Source organism: Brienomyrus brachyistius, chromosome 22 (assembly GCF_023856365.1).
Source record: "Brienomyrus brachyistius isolate T26 chromosome 22, BBRACH_0.4, whole genome shotgun sequence".
NCBI classification, from domain to species: domain Eukaryota; kingdom Metazoa; phylum Chordata; class Actinopteri; order Osteoglossiformes; family Mormyridae; genus Brienomyrus; species Brienomyrus brachyistius.
Genome location: NC_064554.1, coordinates 827074 through 842628, shown reverse-complemented (window position 1 = coordinate 842628; position 15555 = coordinate 827074). Strand labels below are relative to the sequence as shown.

Here is a 15555-nt window from a genome sequence, read left to right as displayed (position 1 = left end):
GACAAGGGCGGCTTTCTCTTCCCGCCGCCACCCGCCCGCCGCCACCCCAAGGAGGAAATACAGCAGCACTTTGTTCCCCCCACCAAGTCTAGCCTGCCCCCCCCCCCATGATCTAGACAGGCTCTGCCGTGAACCCAGCTGCCTGCCTCAACTTCCTGTCTGGCCCCCCGCCAGCTGTGACCCCACATCTGGAGGAGGTTCCCACCACGTCCAATCAGTTCTGGCCCCTCAATCACAGCATTCATGTCTCGCGTCTCCTTTGCATTACCCAATACAACCTGCACGTCACACAATGTTTGCGTTTACGCCCAAGTTTACGCATCTGAATTAACGTAGGGCATTTCATTTCCTCAGACTCCTTCCGGCTTCCTCTCTCAGCTACATTCCACACCACACATCAATCCATACGCACATACATATATATCTATATTGTATTCTTTTTTTTTTTTTCGCTTCGTCTCTTGTTTAGAGACACCAGTGATACATTTTTGATTTGTAACTTCCTGGTTCGGGAGTGATTTCGACCTGTAGGCATGTTTTACTTGCCAAAGGGGATTTTCTTGAAGTTCTTATAATACTTGTAAAAATATAGCCTACTGTCTATTCATTTAATACAGGTTTCCTGCAGCCACAAGCGTCATGTAAATATGCAACCCCAGCTGGGGTAATATTTTCTGTCTGATGAAAATGTTTTTTTTTAAGAATTTAAAAATAAATATTTCAATGAATATGTGCTGTAACGTTAAGGTTTGGAGTGTTTTTGTGAATTGGTAAATAAATGAATTTATCAACAAGGTAAACTCGATCAGGTGACCCAGGGTCCCAGCTTGTAGGTAAAGATAGCAAATGTAACACAGCTATGAAATATGGAACACTGGACATCTGAGTCATGATATGGCCTGGTGGGCTTCATTAGATAGAGAAGCGATCCTGCAGGAGAGAAAAATCACAAGGGCACATTGGTTTCCACAGTGAGGTACTGGAGGCACAAAATGCAGCCCTTGTCCCCAGTTATCTACATAAACATTGAGTGAAACTCAAGAAACACAATCAGTCTCTGCACTGTAGAATGATCCCAGACTGACCGCTACAGCAGAACAATAGCCTCATCATGCTTGTGTGGTGATCTCACACTGGCACAGGGCTGACATTTTGTATAAAAACTCCTCAGTACTACAGTAATGGGGTCTGCGAATCTGAAAGGGTCCGTTATAAGCCTAGTGTGCGTGTCATAAGCTCGCAGTAACAGCCTCCCCCCGTAATGGATAAATTACAAAGGGGAATATTAAATACCAAGGAAAAATGTTATGAGCCACAGAGAAAATGGTTTTCCACGCCACCCCCCTCCACAGAGCCCAATGATTAGTGTGTCTGCCAAAGGTTCAGGTGTCGCCAAGCAACAATGGCCATCTTGTGCGAATTATTGCTCAACACAATCGGGACCTATGAGATCCTCGCTCCCCTCCGCCGGGGGCCTCATCGTCGCTCAGACCCGCTCGCGGCTAAAGCATGCTTTGTCCATGGGCTGGTCGGTGCGGAACAAAGCGAGGGTCCGCTGCCCGCCATTAAGCTCTGGAGCTCATGCAAGAAAAGTAGCATAAAAAAGAAGAAAACAAAAACTTGCAAGTCAGGCTCACAGAATCTATCAAGCAGTCAGTCCGCCGTGTCAGGACAGCAAGTGCTCATGGGAGGAGGCGGAGCTTCATGGCGGGCCAGAGAGCTCTCTCCCGTGCTCATCACAGTCTTTGTCTTCCTGCTGGGCCAGAGAGCTCTCTCCCGTGCTCATCACAGTCTTTGTCTTCCTGCTGGGCCAGAGAGCTCTCTCCCGTGCTCATCACAGTCTTTGTCTTCCTGCTGGGCCAGAGAGCTCTCTCCCGTGCTCATCACAGTCTTTGTCTTCCTGCTGGGCCAGAGAGCTCTCTCCCGTGCTCATCACAGTCTTTGTCTTCCTGCTGGGCCAGAGAGCTCTCTCCCGTGCTCATCACAGTCTTTGTCTTCCTGCTGGGCCAGAGAGCTCTCTCCCGTGCTCATCACAGTCTATGTTAGTCCTCCTAATGAACATGTGTTAGTTATTCCATTGAGCTGAATACAGCAGCAATTCAGCAATTTTTGTCTCAGTTTCAGTCAATTTTTTAAATCCATTTGGCAGTTTTTACTGTATTTTCTTACACATTTCGTAAAACTTTTACGGGATAAATTTAACCTTCTGCAAATTTAATCATGTGGGACCTGGCGGGTGGGGGGTAGGGGGGATTTTCTTTAAAATCTCTTAAAGTGGTTTTTTAAAGTGGCAATGCTACTGGGGATTGGGCCCCTCCAAGGGTTAAATTCTAGAATCACCCCCCTGACTGGATGAAAGAAATGCCACCTTTTTTTGTAAGTTCAATCTCTCAGTTTGTCTCCACCGAAGGCATAGCCTACAAATTGATTTGTAAGTATCTGTGTGAGCAAATGAATGGAGTCTGTGGTTCAGCTTAAAGAGGAAGTTGGCCATGTGGAAAAAAAATAGGCCTGTGATGTTTTAACAGTACAGATGTTAGCGGCTTGGACCAGGCAGCTGGCCACCAGGTGGCAGCACCAGACAGCACAGCTTCCCACAAATGATCGGTCACTCATTGGATGAAGATGTTAAAACAGTATCACTGAATGTGTGGCTGTCCCAGAAATTGGCAGCAGAAAGGTGACAGAGGAGGGCAGCCATAGTGAAATACTAACATCCATGTGGAAAAGTGATGAAAAATAAGCTTATATTTATTTGTGCCTATATTCAAACTCTCAGCTGTCAGCTGAACGTCACAGCCGAACAGACGGGGGGGGGGGGGGGGGGCTGTGCAGCAGCAGGACAAAGAGGCAGGTTTCTCTCTTAGCGATCCCAATTCCCTCATTCACTAAAATCTCAGATTATCGCGCATTTTACAGCGGTGCTGACTTCCCGGGACAGCTGATCCGCATGCCGCAACCACACGCTCAGACACACGGAGGCGTGGGCATTGGCATGCTCAGATGCGGGCCAGTGACACACAGATTCCTCCACAGTGAGCAAGAGCGACAGGATCTCAGCAGCGTGACAGCCAGTCGCATTGCCTCATAGCCTGAGAACTGCCAGTCCGACCAGCAGCTCGCCTCTTCTACGCCTTCAGAACAGGACTTATTCTACTCCATGATGGGTGTGGATGTGTGGATCTTCTATATCAATATTAAAAAAGCACAAGGTGTTTTGTAAAAAGACTGTTTTGTAAAAAAAAACTGAAAAACTGCATGATCGTTATTGTCAGAATCATCATTATCTAGGACACCTCAGACCCCGCCCATTATGGATGATTTATTCCAGGGGTCTCCAACTCCGGTCCTGGAGGGCTGGTTTTCTATCCTACCTGGCTTCTGATGAGTCACACCTGTTCTGGATATTTACCTGAGAGCAGGTGTGGCTCATCATAAGCCAGGTAGGATAGAAAACCTACTGGATGGTAGCCCTCCAGGACCGGAGATAGAGACCAACACTCTATTCAGTGTTTTAGCATCAGGTAAAAGGTACAGGACCATACAGGCCCACCCAGTCAGACTCAGAAACAGCTCCTACCCACAGCTCCTGCCAGGATAAACTCCACCCCCCCAATTGAAAACAATATTTCAGGTGGGGTCTTACCAAAGTAATTGTATAATCTTAGCATCACCTCCCTTGACTAAAACTCCATAGACCTAGAGATGTATCCCAACATCCTAATGGCCATTTTTATTGCTTCCCCACACTGGTGAGAGTGGGACATGGAAGCATCAACAAACACACAGAGGTCTTTCTCATAATCAGCTACCTTTATTTAAATGGAACCCATAAAATATCTGTACTTTATATTTCTGCTCCCTGCATGGATGTCCTTACATTTATCTATGTTAAATTTCATCTGCCGGGTATCGGCCCAGTCGCTAATTAAATCCAAATCCCGTTGCAGCCCCTCTGCTGCTAGATCAGTATCGGCTACACCACCCACCTGAGTGTTGTCTGCAGATTTAACCAGTCTACTGTACGTACTGTATTGGTGTTAATATCATTAATGTAAATTAGGAACAATAATGGTCCTAATGGATTACTTCTATCCCCTTTTTTGAATATGGGCGTTATATTAGCACGCTTCCAATCAGAAGGTACCACACCCACAGATAATGATTTCTGGAATAGTAAAGGACATATATGTCGCATATATGTTTCTATGTCCTATTTCATACAGTAGTTATTTAAAATTAAGATGATTATGTATATAAGCATGTACACTGCCTGGCCAAAGAAAAAGCGACACGCTTTAATATTTTGTTTGACCCGCTTTACTTTTGATTATGGTGCACATTCGGCAATGCATTGCTTCTGCATGCTTAAGCAAAATCTCAACAATTTTTTTCATCCACATTTGCATTCATTTCTCATCGATATCTTGTATTGATGGTAGGTGAGTTGAACCACTCCGTAAAATCATCTTCTTTCAATGGGATTAAGGTCAATAATCTGTGGTGGCCGATTCACGTGTGAAAATGATTCCTCATGCTCCCTGAACCACTCTTTGCAATTCGAGTTCGGTGAATCTTGGTATTATTGTCCTGGAATCCATTGATGGGATAACCTGGCCTTTCAGGAGATTCGGGTACTCAGCTAACTTCACTTTATTGCTGCATAATATTGCTGAGCTGTAATAATGATCCAGTCACTGGCTCTTAAGTGCTTGCTGATGTAAATTCAAATCATGACTTTTTTAGTCAGACAGTGTAAATTTTTATGTATGTATGCATGTGTCACGATCGCGGACAAAGTGGGCGATCACGCTGGCAGGCGATTGAGCAAGGAACTGGCAGGTAAGCAAACTTCAGGGGAAACTGGGGGATTATTAAGGGCAAGGGCAGAACGGAACACAGGATCATCAACAAACATCAATGACAGACGAGGAACTGAGGTAAGACACGAACTGAAATAGACCAAACAACAGGGTACAGCTGGGTACAATCAGGGAAGCACACGTGGATAATTAGGGAGACGTGGCACACACGAGGATCGTACGAGCTGGGCATGACAGCATGTTATGTCAGAATGGAGGTGGCTACTACATGTTGTGCTTGTGTAAATCTCACTTGCACAATGACAAATAAAAAGCCTTGATCAGAAAACGACAAGTAAAGGAGAAAAGAGTAATTTGCGCCCCCCCATGCTGTATTTACGTCTTCTACCTTTAACTCCCCCACCGCCCCCCAGTGCTCATTGAACGATAACCAAAGACAAACCACATCAGCAGTCATTATGACAAGGTCATGTCCTGACAGCCGGCTCCAGCTGCCGCCAACCACCACCGTCACAGTCATTTCTCATCACTGTTTATAGAGGTCACTGGGGCTGCCCAGGTCCAAGGTCAGAGGTCAGTGCTGGTCTGCCAGTACTGCAGAATTGGCAGAAGAGTCTCAGTTTTCTACACTAACTCATGGTGCTCAGAGGTTCACTCCTTATTACACATGACCTTAATAATGTTACTGTAATCTTTAAAACTTGTTGTGGTGTAGTATTCCTTTGAAGTTAGGCTCAACTCACCCAGAACTTCACAATCGCTTGTGGGATTGGAGTGCTGACATTTCAGGGACTCCCCATGCCTGCATTCCCACCTGCCTCTCCCTCCTACTTATGCTGTCATAGCCATATCTGCCCTAGCTTGCAAATTGCACTTCATATTGCACTCACCTAACTGTCAGCACTGCCTATAGTCTCCCCTACTTTGACTAATTGCATATTTTATTTCTCTTACTCCTCCTGGGGGGTGCTGCCTGGAGACCTCAGTCTATCAAGATGTCCAGCACACCCTGCTACATGTGACGTCGCCACTAGCAGTGACGTCCCTGCATCCAGCTCGCCGTCCTGCCTGTCTCATCTTCCATGTATGACCCGCTGCCTTACCTGTGGTTGCCTGGCGATTGGAAGGAGAGTCAGCACCGGTTTGTCATCACCTCCCTGCTCCCCGGTTGTGTCTCAAATCTTATGATTTGGACAGTCTGACTTGGCACTTAACCATCTCTCCTATTTGACTCTCCCTGCCGACCACTGGAGGATGGGCTTCCCCTTTGAGTCTGGTCCCTCCCAAGCTTTCTTCCTTCTAGGGAGTTTTTCCTTGCCACTGTTGCCTATGGCTTACTCACTGGGGGCTTTGGGTGGGGATGCTGTAAAGCACTTTGAGAAGTTGTAATGTTGTGATAAGGTGCTGTACAAAAATAAATTTGTTTGTTAGTAGGCTCATGGAAGGCGAGTTGAAGTTACTGAACTTATCTACATCTGTTGTATTATTTAATAATGGAGGTACTTGCATTCGCCATTGTGTTCTCAGCTATAACCTTCTGTGTAACAGCCATCAAGTCAATCAGGCTGTGCCCATCACCTGTGAGAGTCCCTACACATTCGATCAACCACAAAATAAAATGAATTAAGACAAGAAATGTTACAATTCCTGCACTTAAATTACCGTGCAGTTTCAACACATTTTATATATGGGTATTTTGCTGAAGTAATTGAAATTAATTACTAAGGCTGCACAGCATAGTTTTAGTGTCGTCATCACGATGTACGCACTTGCAATAATCACATTGTATTCTTTGGGCACTGCTTTGTGTCTGTTGACGACTCACTCCAACACTACCAACTTATTTGACTAACTCTGTTGGCAGATAAGTTCTACTTGGCTATAGGTTTATTTCAGGTAATTGCATCTTGTTTTGTTTAATAAAGATTGCAGTGTTTCTACTGCAAATTTTACATATCATGCAGCCCTATTCATTACCCAGATCAAGGGTAGGACACAGAGGGTCACCCCAGGGATTGTGGTCACCATTCTGAGCTTCTTGTGTCCTGATGGTCTTGGGCTCTGCATGCAGCTGGTTGTGGGGGCCATTGACATGCAGGTGTAGCTGCTTATGGGATACTTTTGGAGTCCAGCCACTTCGACACAAACTATCAATCAATTAATCAATATTTATATAGCACAGGGTTTACAAAGTGCTTTCCAGAAATTTAAAACAGACATTTAACCACCTACAAACTTAGTACTGACCTTAAAGACCACACTCTCTCATCTCTGTAGGAGACTGTAGACCACCTTCTCTGGTCTCTTTAGGGGACTTTAGACCACCCTCTCTCATCTCTGTAGGAGACTGTAGACCACCTTCTCTGGTCTCTTTAGGGGACTTTAGACCACCCTCTCTCATCTCTGTAGGAGACTGTAGACCACCTTCTCTGGTCTCTTTAGGGGACTTTAGACCACCCTCTCTCATCTCTATAGGAGACTGTAGACCACCTTCTCTGGTCTCTTTAGGGGACTTTAGACCAGCCTCTCTCATCTCTATAGGAGACTGTAGACCACCTTCTCTGGTCTCTTTAGGGGACTTTAGACCAGCCTCTCTCATCTCTATAGGAGACTGTAGACCACCTTCTCTGGTCTCTTTAGGGGACTTTAGACCACCCTCTCTCATCTCTGTAGGAGACTGTAGACCACCTTCTCTGGTCTCTTTAGGGGACTTTAGACCACCCTCTCTCATCTCTATAGGAGACTGTAGACCACCTTCTCTGGTCTCTTTAGGGGACTTTAGACCACCCTCTCTCATCTCTGTAGGAGACTGTAGACCACCTTCTCTGGTCTCTTTAGGGGAGAACCACTCTGGTACTCCTGCAAGGGTATTTGAACCCCTGCCACTCTGGGACTCAAACCCAGTGTTGTCTGGGTAACTCAAACTATGGGAGTGTAGGGGGCAACCATAAAAAGCTGGATATTTAATATTCATGCAGTCTTCACCCATCCTCCTGTCCAAGTATAATTATAGTAATTATAGAAACCAATAGCAGCAGAGCCCATGGCCAGCGCCCCCTAGAGTTGCATTACCATATACTGTCCATACATCATTACCGCTCTGCCCTGTAAGTTAGGAGGAGGAGGGACCAGATTCAGCCTCTGAAAAGGCGGTTACTGTCACCATCTGGGTGTCATTCAGCAACTGGTCAGAAAAAATGCAGGTGTATCTTCATTCCCCTGTCAGACGGACTCCTGGAATTTCTGTGCTTGAATATGAAAGACACCTGAATTTTGGATGTTATGAAACCTTCAATTTGTGACACTAACCAGCATAAGCATTTATGAATGGATGGATGGATGATTCAGGGGTACCAGGTGCCCTAGGGGCAGGGTGAAAATTTCATATCTGTGGAGACCGTCAGCACAACAGGCATAAGTAACCGTGCTACCAAAAAATATCAAATACCATTAATCACTTAATTAAACACTTACATATCATTCATTATAAACCGTATATTTAAATTAGTATTTGCAACATTGTGAAATGAACAATTAAATCTTTCCTTTTATAGGACCACAGACAGACCCGTTGTCATGCCCAGCTCGTACGCTCCTCGTGTGTACCACGCCCCTGATTACCCACGTGTGATTCCCTGATCGTACCCAGCTGTGTCTTGTTATTTTTTGCTTCGTCTGGTGTATTTAAGTCTCAGTCGTGGCTGTACTCCTTGTCTGTCATTGATGTTAGTTGGCGTCCGATGTTTCCTTCTCCCCGTATTTTCATTAAATCCCCGTTTTCCCCGTACCTTGCCTGCTTCCTGTCCATCTGCCTGCCCGTGCGTATTACCCGCGTTCACCGGATCGTGACACCTGTCAGCAAATGATTTTTAAGTGGCTTGGGTAACGTAAGAAATGCAAAGCAATATTAGGGAACGTTACCAAACTACAATTCAGCATGCATTCAGTTTGACCAGTTGTGCTGTAAATCAGGCAGTTATTTTAAACATCAGTTTCGTAATAATAAAATATTTTAGACCTTTTATTTACCATGTGCAGCATATGCATCGTAATTCTTACTCATGCAGCCGCACCCTAAAAAAACAGTAGAAGCAATAAAGACAACAGACACGCAATTGTGCAGTGAATCAATGATAATTAGGCATTACTGTTCTCAAAGTATAAAGTGCAGCTGCAAGTACAATTGCATTGATCCTGATTTGTAATGTAGCAGGAGGAGGAAACGAGGTGTGTACCCAATTAAGTTCTGGAGGGGACTGGCCAATAGGAGAGGGCGTTCGGACTATAAGGGTTACCTCAGCACAGACGCTCTATGCTCCTTATCGGTGGTCATTTCAATTGCTGGATTCCCTGTTTGTCCGCGGACTAGTTGGCGGGACATTTTACGCCGGTGTGTTTGGCCCTTGGACGGTGAATGTTACAAGCTGCGATAGGACGCCTGACGCTGGGATTAATACGGCTGGGTCTCTCCCGAGGGTCCCGTGTGCGCCGGCGCGGCGGTGACTGCTGCTTCATCTTACGTGGAACCACTGCTGCTCTGCCTTATTGCGGCTGTTTAGTGACGCTCGCATGGTTTCGCGTTTTCGGTTTGTCTTGTACTCTGTCAAGCCTATAGCAGGCTGATTCGTCAGCGGATCCTTAGCTGGGGGGTGTGCGTCCACATGCGTGAGAGCGGGTGTCAGGGGCGCTTTTCAAAGGTCTGTGTTTTGCTTTTGTTTTAATTGTATTATGTTTGTTTTCTTTGGTATTTGGTGTCATGTGTTGAATAAGTAATGTCCTTATTGTGTATCAATGGTTTTGTTTTTTCCTTTTTTTAGACTGCAGTGTTTTTTTGGGGGTTTTGCGTGATTTATTGTGGTTTTGCAGTTGTATCTTTTTCCCTTCCCACCTGTGACCGGATGATCCTTGCTGGTCGGCTGTGCTGTCGTAGGTTCCAGCGCCCAGTTTTAAACTGGCAAGAAGTGGCTGTTGATACGCGGGCGGTATTTCAAGCCGATGGTGTTCCGATTGACGGACTACTCCTTTCATGGTTTTACTTTTTAATAAAAATTGTGTGTTTGGAACAACGTCTCTCCGCTTCTATGGTGAACAGACCAGTGTGCCTTTGCCCGGGGGTAGGGGGATTGAACTTTCTCTAGGTGTAATACCTGGGGTGGCGTAGTCGGGCTAACTTGTGGCTATTGGTACCATTGTTTGGTACTATTTGGCAGTATTGCATCCCACCACTCGCCACAGTAAGAAAGGCTTAAGTGTCCTGCAAGCTGTTATCATCATAGGTGACTCTAGGCTGCTCCATAGCCTGCTACTTAAACAGCATAGACATCCCTAGGAAAAGTAGCTTGTCCTGGGTGGTGTTCCACAAAGAGAACTTGGTAATAATGACATTACCTTAATATTTGAAATAGGCTAACTCAAGCGAGGCTAACAGTTCATTTCAGGCTCATTGAGTTCAACGAACAAAACTGTATTACATTTCCGCTAATTCAAGCCAGGTCTGACAAGCGAGGCTCATGCCATTCGATTATAAAAGGCAGCCTTGTTAATCTATGCTGGATAAGAATGGAAGGAAAGAGCCATGTTGTTTTCCCAGGCGGAGCAATCATTATTACTGCAAGCCTATGAGGTCTACAATAGCTGACAGGTTAAATGTGTAAGATGATTTAAGTAACCTTTGTGTTAAGGATGTGAAAATATTTAAATGAGAACAGATTCAAGCCTTCAAAATGTATAGTCACAATATTTCCTTTTACATATGTATTTTGTTACCAGTTGTAAGGTACTTTAAGGCTATTTTAACACACAAACAGAACAGCATGTTAATTATATGGGTCCATCTTAGACTAAAACTGATATCCATCCATCCATCATATTCGCTTAATCCGGGGTCGGGTTGCAGGAGCAGCAGTCTCAGCAGGGAAGCCCAGACTTCTCCCTCCCTGGCCACTACATCCGGCTCCTCTGGGGGGATCCCGAGGCGTTCCCAGGCCAGCCGGGAGACATAGTCTCTCCAGCGTGTCTTGGGTCTTCCCCGGGGTCTCCTCCCAGTGGGACATGCCCGGAACACCTCCCCAGGGAGGCGTCCCGGAGGCATCCCAATCAGATGCCCGAGCCACCTCATCTGGCTCCTCTCGATGCAGAGGAGCAGCGGCTCTACTCTGAGTCCCTCCCGAATGACTGAACTCCTCACCCTATCTCTAAGGGAGAGCCCAGCCACCCTGCGGAGGAAACTCATTTCGGCCGCTTGCACCCGCGATCTCGTTCTTTCGGTCACTAACCATAGCTCATGACCATAGGTGAGGGTAGGAACGTAGATCGACTGGTAAATCGAGAGCTTTGCCTTTTGGCTCAGCTCTCTCTTCACCATGACAGACCGATGCAGCACCCACATGACTGCTGACGCCGCACCGATCTGCCTGTCGACCTCCCGTTCCATCGTTCCCCCACTCGTGAACAAGATCCCAAGATACTTAAACTCCTCCACTTGGGGGAGGCCCCCATCGCCAACCCGGAGAGAGCATTCTACCCTTTTCCGGCTGAGAACCATGGTCTCGGATTTGGAGGTGCTGATTCTCATCCCAGCCGCTTCACACTCGGCTGCGAACTGCTCCAGTGAGAGCTGAAGGTCACGGTCCGGTGAGGCCAACAGAACCACATCATCCGCAAAAAGCAGAGACCTAATCCTGAGGTCACCAAACCGGACACCCTCAACGCCCTGGCTGCACCTAGAAATTCTGTCCATTAAAGCTATGAACAGAATCGGTGACAAAGGGCAGCCCTAACGGAGTCCAACCCTCACCGGAAACAAGTCCGACTTATTGCCGCCCATGCGGACCAGGCTCTGGCACCGTCATACAGGGACCGAACTGCCCTTAAAAGGAAACCCGCTACCCCATACTCCCGGAGCACTCCCCACAGGACTCCCCGAGTCGAATGCCCTCTCCAAGTCCACAAAACACATGTAGACTGGTCGGGCAAACTCCCATGAACCCTCCAAAACCCTGCTGAGAGTATAGAGCTGGTCCACTGTTCCACGGCCAAGGCGAAAACCACACTGCTCCTCCTGAATCCAGGGTTCGACAATCCAGCGGACACTCCTCTCCAGGACCCCCGAATAGACCTTACCAGGGATCCCCCTATAGTTGGAGCACACCCTCCGGTCCCCTTTCTTAAAGAGGGGGACCACCACCCCGGTCTGCCAGTCCAGAGGCACTGCCCCCAATGTCCACGCAATGCCGGACTGGCAGATGCGTGTCAGCCAGGACAGCCCCATAGCATCCAGAGCCTTGAGGAACTTCGGGCGAATCTCATCCACCCCCGGGGGGGCCCGGCCACCAAGGAGCTTTTTGACCACCTCAGTGACCTCCGCCCCAGAAATAGGCGAGTCCACCCTCAAGTCCCCAAACTCTGCTTCCATATCGGAAGGCGTGTCGGTGGGATTGAGGAGGTCTTCGAAGTATTCCTTCCACCGACCCAAAACGTCTCGAGTTGAGGTCAGCAGCGCACCATCCCCACCATAAATAGTGTTGATGCTGCACCGCTTTCCCGCCCGGAGCCGCCGGATGGTGGACCAGAATCTCCTCGAAGCCGTCCGGAAGTCGTTCTCCATGGCCTCATCAAACTCCTCCCACACCCGAGTCTTTGCCTCAGGAACCGCCAAAGCCGCATCCCGCTTGACCTGCCGGTACCTGTCAGCTGCGTCTGGAGTCCCACAGGCCAAAAAGGCCCGATAGAAGTTCTGCAGGAGGTTAGTTATGAATATAGGTGGAGGGAGACGGAAAGCCCCAATTACTATTAAAAATGGGCACTGCAAAAGGCCTACCCTTTGCGGTCTGTATCTAAATGCTAGGAGTATTAGAAACAAAATTCATGATATAGAGGCTTTAATTTCATCAGACTCTTATGACATTATAGGAATAACTTAAACATGGATGAGCGACAGTGATGGAGGAGAATATAATATGGATGGTTATACGTTGTTCCGTAGAGACCGGATAGGCAGGAAGGGAGGTGGTGTTGCAGTATACGTAAAAGAACTTGCAAGCAAGGGAGCTCACTGATAAACATAAAAGTACAGAAGCTGTATGGATAAAACTAGATGCTAAAAACTGAAATGGCCTAATTGTCGGTGTTTGCTATAGAGCACCTAATGTAGCTGCAGAGGAAAGCAGAATGTTATATGACGATATCAGGATTATGAGTAACAAAAATGATGTGATGGTTATGGGTGATTTTAATTTACCTGGATTACAGTGGGACACAGTCTCTGGCTCTTCCGTAAATGAACTTGAAATGGTGGAATTAGTACGGGATTGTTTTTTTACTCAGTTTGTTAATAGCCCTACCAGGGGAGAAGCCCTTCTTGGTCTTGTTTTCTCTAATAACCAGGACAGGATTGGAAAATTACAGGTTTTGTACGGTAGTGATCATAGCATGGTTAAATTCGAGGTTAATTTTAATGTCCGAAGCGCAAAGTTCAAAACAAAAGTATACAATGTTAGGAAGGCTAACTTTAATGGTATGTGACTGAAACTAGAAACTGTAAACTGGATGGAGTTAAACAGCAAAACGGTTGAAGAGGCCTGGGAATTTTTTAAAAGCATATTGTTGCAAGTGCAAGAGGACTTCATACCTGTTTCCAGCAAAACTAAATCTAGGAAACTTCAGCCAAGGTGGTTTACAGCGGGAATTAAGAATAAAGTCAGGAGGAAAATGGCTCTCTTCCACAAATGGAAATTAAATAACGATTTCAAAATAAAGCAGGAGTATCTAAGCCTACAGGTTGAATTAAAAAATAACATTAGATTCGCTAAGAGGAATGAAGAAAGGAAGATTGCATTGCAGGCTGACAATGTAAGGATGACATTAAATGTTTCTTCCAATATTTTAACTCCAAAAGAGCTCTAAACGCTGAAATCACTAATCTGCAGGATAGTAAGGGTCTTACTGTATAATGGAAAATGATATTGATATAGTAAATGAGTTTAATGATTATTTTACACGGGTGTTCACAGTAGAGAACATGCCACCATTTAGTACAAATACAGCGTCATCTATGACCAATATAGCTGATATGGTACTAAGCTCAAAATAAATAAATCGCAGGGCCCTGATGGCATCTTACCTGTAGTTTTAAAAGAGATGAGGGATATTATTAGATAACCTGTAACGTTACTATTCCAGAATCCGTTATCTGCTGGTGTGGTACCTTCTGATTAGAAGCCTGCTAATATAATGCCCATATTCAAAAAAGGGTATAGAAGTAATCCAGCAAACTATAGGCCAATCAGTTTAACTTGCATAACTGGAATGGTAGATTACCTGGATTCAAATAACATTCCGAGGGATAGCCAACATGTGTTTAGGAGAGGTAGATCTTGTTTAACTAATTTACTTGAGTTCTTTGAGGAAGCTGCAAGAGAAGCTGATCACAAAAAGGCCTAAGATGTGATCTACTTAGATTTCCAGAAGGCCTTGATGTCCCTCACAAGTTTATGAACTGTAGCAGCTTGGATCGAAAACTGGATAAAATACAGGAAGCAGTGGGTATTATAGGCAAAATGTCACAGTGGGCCTGCGTTCATAGTGGGGTTCAAATTAGGACCAGTTTTGTTCCTAATTTACATTAATGATATTGACACCCTTGCTGAATTGCCCGTAGGAATGCATGTGAGAGTGAATGGTGTGTGAATGTGCCCTGCGATGGGCTGGCCCCCCATCCTGGGTTGTTCCCAGCCTCATGCCCATTGCTTCCGGGATAGGCTCCGGACCCCCCGCGACCCAATAGGATAAGCGGTTTGGAAAATGGATGGATGGATGGATATTTTATGGGTTCCACTGAAATAAAGGTAGTTGATTATGAGAAAGACCTCGGAGTGTATGTTGATGCTTCCATGTCCCACTCTCGCTAGTGTAGGGAAGCAATAAAAATGGCCAATAGGATGTTGGGTTACATCTCTAGGTGTGTGGAGTTTAAGTCAAGGGAGGTGACGCTATGATTATATAATTCCTTGGTAAGACCCCACCGAAAATATTGTGTGCAGATTTGGTCACCTTACCTTAAAAAGGACATTGCTGCTTTGGAAAAGGTTCAACATAGGGCTACAAGACTGATTCCTGGTCTTAGAAGAATGTCTTATGAGGAGAGGTTAGTTGAGCTGAATCTGTTTAGCCTTGTGCAAAGGAAATTAAGGGGGGACATGATCCAGGTATATAAGATTCTAACAGGTCGGGATGGGTTCCTTTAAATCAGAGCTAGATAAGATTTGAACAACTCTGACCTATTAGTTAAATTCTCCCCAAACAAACTTGATGGGCTCCTCTCGTTTGTGAATTTCGTATGTTCTTATGTTTTTAAGGGGTTAACTCATACCTTACTTGTATCTATCAAAGATTATGTACCTTGCAATGGACTGACACCCATTCAGGTCCCGTGATTGGAAGGTTGTTGGTTCAAATCCTGTGTTCAGTGTTGGCCCCTTAACATCACCTGCAATAAGGATGCTTTGGGTAAAAACCCTAAATAAATAGATGCAATATAATTAAACATACAAAGCAGTGCCATCTAGTGGAGGTATGAGGAAAAAACAACTACAAATATATTCATTCCGGGCTGTTCTAGGCTCTAACATGTTTAAATTGTTCCAATGGTCCTTCTACTTTGCACATAATGCATTTTTTCAGCTTACAATGTGAATCTTGTTAACAAAATTATGATTCAAACTTGCCTAAAAAC

General features: G+C 45.6%; 1 protein-coding gene across 1 annotated transcript; it reads right to left on the bottom strand.

The window, feature by feature from the left end:
- Positions 1-7071: 7071 nt before the first annotated feature.
- Positions 7072-7620, bottom strand: LOC125718409 (S-antigen protein-like). The gene has a single exon (XM_048992262.1). The coding sequence runs from the start codon at positions 7618-7620 to the stop codon at positions 7072-7074; it is 549 nt and encodes a 182-aa protein (XP_048848219.1).
- Between the last annotated feature and the right edge of the window lie 7935 nt (positions 7621-15555).